Source organism: Sinocyclocheilus anshuiensis, unplaced genomic scaffold, assembly GCF_001515605.1.
Source record: "Sinocyclocheilus anshuiensis isolate Anshui unplaced genomic scaffold, SAMN03320099.WGS_v1.1 scaffold1082, whole genome shotgun sequence".
NCBI classification, from domain to species: Eukaryota; Metazoa; Chordata; class Actinopteri; order Cypriniformes; family Cyprinidae; genus Sinocyclocheilus; species Sinocyclocheilus anshuiensis.
This window is the reverse complement of record NW_015542379.1, coordinates 898010-905207: the sequence shown is the minus strand read 5'-3', so window position 1 is coordinate 905207 and position 7198 is coordinate 898010. Positions and strand designations below refer to the sequence as shown.

Genomic DNA, 7198 nt, shown 5'->3' with positions numbered 1-7198 from the left:
GTGTGTGTGTGTGTGTGTGTGTGTGTGTGTGTGTGTGTGTGTGTGTGTGTGTTTGTGTGTGTGTGTGTGTGCGTGTGCGTGCTTCCTCTGAGCTCTGGTTGGGTGTCAGTGTTCCTGTGGCCTGCTTCATTCCCGCTGTGTGATGCTGGACACAGGGAGAGGAGATGAGATCATGCAAGAAGAACTAGACACTGACACCCTATCTGCCTCGGCTTTCACCATGCAGTCCAGTGCTTTTCTCATTTCCTTTTCAAAGAGGAGCTTAGCCACTCTTGCAACCCGACAGTAGTGTCGACCAATGCGCCAGCTAAAGCTATAGTGTTAGTTTGGAAATGTAACAGGTTTACCCTGCTTAAAATGTAAAAGTAGTGTAACTATTTCAATGACTTTATTAAAGTAATCTAACTGATTACATTTTGATTACTTTTATACATTTCTAAAGGATGTTTCAACTGTTAATCATTTTCAAGCATTTAAAGCAGGCAGGGTTAACCTTACAGACTGATGCGGTCAGATTTTCAAAATCCTTCTTCACTTGAATTAAGATTATGATAATTTAATTTTAAAGCACAGCCACCACAAAATCAGACCTTTTTACTTTGAGATCATTCTGAGGTTAAATACAGATTTAAAATCATAAAATACAGTTTTATAGTTATGATGTTGTTTTTTAAATCAAATCATTGCATAAAGGAAACACTGGCATAGCAATGCCTTGGTTTTTAAGATGTACATGATATATTATTTTTTGGAGTCTACCTGGGTTGGGGTGGGTTCTAAATTTGCACAGATGCTTTTTGTTTTACATTACTGTTCCCTGAAAAAAAAAAAAAAGTTAACAAAAAAAAAAGTTAATCTTAAAAAAAAAAAAAAACATATACATAAACCAAAGTAGGAAATAAAACAGTTATCAAATAAGCATGTGTCCTATTCTGTGTCCTAAACTCCTGAAACATTGGTGTCTAAAATTGTAAAGCAGTCAATGCAATTTGGGAAAGAAATCAATGAAATCGTTATGCGTGTGAAAATATTCACATGCAACCCCCTTTGTAATCGTTAACATTTTCATAAGTAACTAATTTAATTAGTAACTAGTTTTTTTTCTCAGTTATTTTGTAATTACTTAAATTTTGTAATTAAATTACGTAATTCCGTTACATGTAACTATAGTGACTCCCCAGCACTGCAAACTGGCTTGCTTGAGTGAAAAAGCAAATATGGGTTCAGAGAGTGTAAAAACAATACCACAAAATATTTCTTCATCCTGGCGGAGGGTCATCCACTGTACACTACGTGTACTGGATATTCTAGTGCAAGAATTGAAACGACAGGATGTTTCTGTTGTGGCGGAAAGGCTTTTTGGCTCCTGTGGAGTTTGTGTTTGGGGTTCATGCGTAATTCAGTCGGATAGGATGTTTGGAAACCCCCTTCATTGTTACTATTATTCCATTCTTACTGTAAGTAATTGAGTTTGCAGCAAACTGTGTGTGTGTGAGAACAATGTATGTACACACAATATTTTATGGTCTCAATGTGTGGTAAGCTGAATCATATCCGAATATCTTCATCCTAAAACAGTTCTCTTCTTCTCTGTACTCTTTCAGGTGGCTTTGCAGCTTTCTCGTCTTGTTTTCCTGACCTGTGTGAGAGTAAACCAGCCACTCTTCAACCTCTCAGTCTGTCCCAACCCTGTTTACCTGTGGCCAACGTCGGTCCCACCCGCATTCTGCCCCACCTGTACTTGGGCTCCCAGAGAGACGTCCTCAATAAGGTTGGTGGACCTCAAGAGTTAAAATAAAATGTTAAAAAAAATTGTATAACTATTGCATACAGACCCCTTTAATATCGTCATATCAAGGAAATGCTTTCAGTTTCTAGCGCTCAGTAATTCCTGTGGTGAAGACATAACAAATTCATGAGGCATGATCAGATAACCAGGAATAGTTTTCTTTTACCTGGAGGGTGTTTGCGCATACCTTGGAACAACTTAATTGCAGTGTATCTCATCACTTACTTAGATAACAGGCAGCTGAATGCATTCCGGGAAAATACTTTCATTGATGTTGGGTTGATTTAAATGTTAGCCCTGTCAAGTTGACATGAAACTCACCACCAAAACATGTTTTTTTTTTTTTTTGACATTATCTTTCTACATATTTCTCATTTACAATAGTTTTAGCATGCGTGGCAGACTCACTGATACAGCCGGAATCTGCTCAAGGAAAATGTTGGATCCCCCCCCCTATAGTTCTATCTTTGTACGAACTTCTTCAAAACTTCCATCTTTTAACAGGAACTGATGACTCAGAATGAGTTCTATCTTTGTACGAACTTCTTCATAACTTCCATCTTTTAACAGGAACTGATGACTCAGAATGGAATCACCTACTTTCTAAATGCCAGCAACACTTGCCCCAAACCTGACTTCATCAGCGACAGCCACTTCATGCGCATTCCCGTCAACGACAGCTACTGCGAGAAGCTGCTTCCATGGTTGGAAAAAACCAACGAGTTCATTGGTAAGAACGTCAGACTTTGTGGTTTGCTGAATGGACAGTGGGGCATTCTAGAAGCAAGCTTGTAAGACGTTAGAGAACTCTAAGGTTAGGGGCTTGGTTAACTCTAGCCATCTGTGCATCAGCATTTGAGGGAGGTATAAGTGATGTCAGCATTTGAGGTTGGCGAGTGAGATGACCTCATGCTTTGTGTGCAGTTTAACAGTGGAACTGCTTTTGACTGGTTTGCTGTTCCTCTCTATCCACAGACAAAGCCAAGGTGTCAAACTGCAGAGTCATCGTCCATTGCTTGGCTGGCATATCCCGCTCTGCAACCATTGCCATTGCCTACATCATGAAAACTATGGGCCTGTCTTCAGATGATGCCTACAGGTAACTGCAGCTCTTTGGATGTTCAGATGCTCTATGGAGTGCCAGACCAAGCCTAGACTAAGGTCTAAGTTTGTTTGCTTCCGGTCTAGTTGGTGGAACAACATAGTCATATGTGACAAAACCAGTCATTAGGGGCATTTTTTTATTATTATTGAGATTTATGCATCATCTGAAGGCTGAATAAATGAGCTTTCCATTGATGTATGGTTTGTTAGGATAGGACAATATTTGGCTGAGATACAACTATTTGAAAATCTGGAATCTGAGGGTGCAAAAAAAAATCTAAATATTGAGAAAATCGCCTTTAAAGTTGTCCAAATTAAGTTCTTAGCAATGCATATTACTAATCAAAAATTAAGTTTTGTTATATTTACGGTAGGAAATTTACTAAATATCTTCATGGAACATGATGTTTACTTAATATCCTATTGATTTTTGGCATAAAAGAAAAATCAATACTTTTTTTGACCCATACAATGTATTGTTGGCTATTGCTACAAATATACCTGTGGTACTTATGACTGCTTTTGTGCTCCAGGGTCACATATTGTTCACCAGCCAAAAATGCTGATTAATCTAGTCACGAAGCCTGGTAGGAACATCAGTATCCCATGATGGGGACCATCCCCAGTTGAAAAAAACAGCATATGCTGGTTAGGTATGTTTAGGTATGCTTTATAAGCTGGTCCTGAGCTGGTTTAAGCTGGTCCTAAGCAAATAGCTCCTGCTCAGGACCAGCTCATAACCAGTTGCCATGCTTCAAAACATGCCTAACCAGCATATACTGTTTTTTCAACAGGGTCATCCAAACCACAATATTGTTTGTGTCAAATAAAATATGGTGTCTAGCTGTTGTGTTTTGGATTGTGGTCCCAACCTTGAGATATTGATAACAAGCTTAATCAGCAAACCTCTGTTGGTTTACCAGCATAGTTGTCTGTCTGTGCCAGTCCACCAGCTAGATCAAGACCAGACCAGCAATTGCATAAATGTCTCTAGACTTGGCTAAAAACAGAAAACCAGTTGAATTTTGGTATCCAATTGAATTTGTTCATATCTGACGTACCTGTAGGTTTGTGAAGGACCGTCGGCCACCAATATCTCCGAACTTCAACTTCTTGGGTCAGCTGCTGGAGTTCGAGAGAGGCTTGCAGATGAAGAAGAGTCTACCCTGTGACCCTATAAGGTTAGCAGGGAAGCCGACTGAAGGGGTGGCAGAGGTCCGAAAGATGGAGAGCGATCGCTTCGACCAGCAGACTCTACAAGCTGCAGAGATCACCCTAAAGCCTCCATCTCCTACCTCGCTGCGGAAAGACCTAAGCTCCCTTCACCTGTCCACCGAACGAATCCTTCAAAACAAACGGCTCAAGTGCTCCTTCTCCCTTGACATCAAGTCTGTCTACTCCTCGAACCAAAACCAGCAATCTTTTCCCAACTCCTCATCGGACTCGGAAAACATGCCCAAACTCTGCAGGTTTGACAGTCTAAAGAACAGCAATGGAGTATGCCAGCACCCTTCAACTATGAGCCACCCAAGCCCTGCGGAGTTACGGTGTACTGCTGTGACTAGCAAGTCCAGGACGAGCCAACAAAGCGAGAGGTGGGAAAGCGGTGGCTTGGAGAGGTTAACTCTTTCCCTCAAACTGAAGCAGGGTAACTGCGGGCCAAGACCCCAGGATCCCATTTGCGAGACCAACTTGAAGGCGCCTTCTTTCCTCAGCTTGCCGCTGGGTACATCTGCTTCTTGGACCATGCATAGAGGCTCGAATGAAGCCACCACCCCAATCACACCCACGGGTGACTGCCATTGGTTCTTAGGCACTAATTTGGCACCATCTGGAACAGGGAGCACCGTGCACTTTGGCAGCGGTCCTGCCTGCGCGGCTTACAGTTGCAGTGGCCAAGCTGGCAACTCCAAGCCCAAGGACAAAACGCTGGAGCCGCTGGACTTTCAAAGACACAGCTGGCTCGAGGACGGGAAAGCAGTAGTGTGCAGCGTATCGCAAATGGACACGAAGTACAAGCGCCGCAGCTGCCAGATGGAGTTCGAAGAGGGTATTAACACAACGCAAAGCAGCGAGGAATTTGGGAAGCTGGGCAAGCAATCCAGTTTCTCTGGTAGCATGGAGCACATCGAGGTATCCTGACAAAGATGACAATCTAACACGAAGGCAATAACTCCAGCGAAATCTGTTTATTTATTACAGAGTTCTGTTGGTAAAGAGCTTTGCATCTAAGAGCGACTCGTGTCTGACGGCTTTTTCAAACTAGGGTTGAAACGGTGTCATTTAGGTATAAAAGGATACACTAAAGACGCTGTCCATTTGATTTTGCAAAAAGCCAAGTCTCTGGTATGGTGCTGGACTACAAGTGTTTTTGAGGAGCTTATAGACTATGATATGCACTCACACCAAAGACCTCACAGAGTGACCTTTTTCTGGCATGCCATCTTATGGTACACTCAAAATGAAGGAGCACGATGGAGGATATCCTTCTAGCATGACCATACAAAGACACTAAACATGAAAGAATGAAACGAGTGTGTGTGTGTATGTGTGTGTGTTTATGCTGGTTTTGATGCAGATTAGGGCAGTCGCACTTAACAGTGACTTCTGAGAGGGAACTGTATGTATGCCAAACTTTGAGAAGATGTAATTGCTGTGCAACGTTTATTTTTTGTCATTGCCCAATGTTCTATTTAGCTATAAATTGCGTAAATAAGGGCAGTTGCATTCAGTAATGTCACTATTCAGTGTTATATATTTTATCAGCAGTGTAATAAAAGAGTGAAGATATGAAGTGTATGTTCAAGCTGAGACTCTCTCAGACCTACTACTGTGCACTGAGCATGCTCAGAATGGCTGGCTACCTACAAATAGACAAGCTGCATCCAGCAGCACTATGTACTAAGCTGTAAATCTAGACATATTTACATGTATATGTAAAATAAATGTACTTAAACTTAAATGGTCTATTTAAAGTTGCATGCATTTTTGCTTTAATTTATTGTATTGGTTTCATTCTGGCAATGAGCAATAATATATTATTTGAAAACATTTTGGTCTTTGTCTGAGTCTCTGGTGCAAATACAACACAAACACACACATTTATAATGGCTGTTAACTACAATACACCTACACACTTTACTTGTGTGTTATCTAAATGGAGACAAACCATAAACTTCTATTGATTTTAAATATAGCTAATTATAAATACTATAAAACGTACATTTAATCTCTAACAAGCTAAACTTTTACAGTATTAGAATAATAATAATTATTAAAAAATGTAAAAATTTTAACAAATGAGGACATCCCTGTGTGTCAAAAATTTGAGGTTTTCTCAGATTTTAAATTTTGTCCTGAAGGCAATATATATAGAGATCCAGCTAACAGGAAACATCATCAGAACATTCTGACAAGGTTCTCTTAAAGTTATGAAGAAACATTCCTCCAGTAACGTTAATAGAACATTTATTCAACATTATTTGGTCTTTAATGTTCTCCAAAATGTTTAGACATTTTTAAAAAGTTAGTACTTGCTTCAGAATGTTCAGAGAACATTTAAACGTAACGAGTGCAAACAGATAAAACTGAATTTTGCCTAAATGTTGACAAAACCAAGACAAACTTTTTTATAATGTTTAAAAAAAAATGGACACACACACACACACACACATATAATTTACGACACCTGCTATATGTGAATATGATGCATACAAAATATATATATAAAAAACATATCCCATTTATTAAACTGCCTCTACACTAATGCTGAATATCAAACTGACAAAGACTGTGAAGGGCCAATTAGCAGACTGAGACAAGAATACCCTACAACAGACTACAGAGCTGAGGTTAATTTTCAAATATTAGGGTTGCAATCAACATCTAAATCTAATTGTGTATAAGTGACGTTCATTAGTAAGTGTTAGACTCTGGTGTGGTAGGTGTTGCTTGGAGGAGACAGATTTGTGATGCTTTGTTATAGACTTTCCATTAGATTTGTGTTCTGTATTCTATATGGTCAGGATCTAATTTAGGCCATGTTTCTGTAGGAGTCTGTGTGTGTGTGTGTGTGTGTGTGTGTGTGTGTGTGTGTGTGTGTGTGTGTGTGTGTGTGTGTTTCACATCTGTTACAGCAAATACATTTCAGACAGCTCAGCACTAATGAAGGTGACCATTCACTCTCTAATGATCTGCACCTTACTGAAGCCACAAACACACACACAATATACGCTTAAATTTACAACTGTACTTGACTGACTGAGTGGTTTAAAATCTATGAGCCCTAATTGTCTTTTGCATGGA

The 7198-nt window shown here is 39.8% G+C and overlaps 1 protein-coding gene across 1 annotated transcript in view; it reads left to right on the top strand.

Annotated features, from left to right (window-relative positions):
• Window positions 1-5916, top strand: part of dusp8b (dual specificity phosphatase 8b) — a 14427-nt gene extending 8511 nt beyond the window's left edge. The window contains exons 2-5 of the mRNA XM_016491535.1: window positions 1605-1771; window positions 2360-2519; window positions 2765-2888; window positions 3961-5916. Coding sequence (XP_016347021.1) covers window positions 1605-1771; window positions 2360-2519; window positions 2765-2888; window positions 3961-5035 — 1526 coding nt within the window. The 3' untranslated portion in view covers window positions 5036-5916. The remainder of the gene's footprint in view (window positions 1-1604; window positions 1772-2359; window positions 2520-2764; window positions 2889-3960) is intronic.
• Window positions 5917-7198: the final 1282 nt, after the last annotated feature.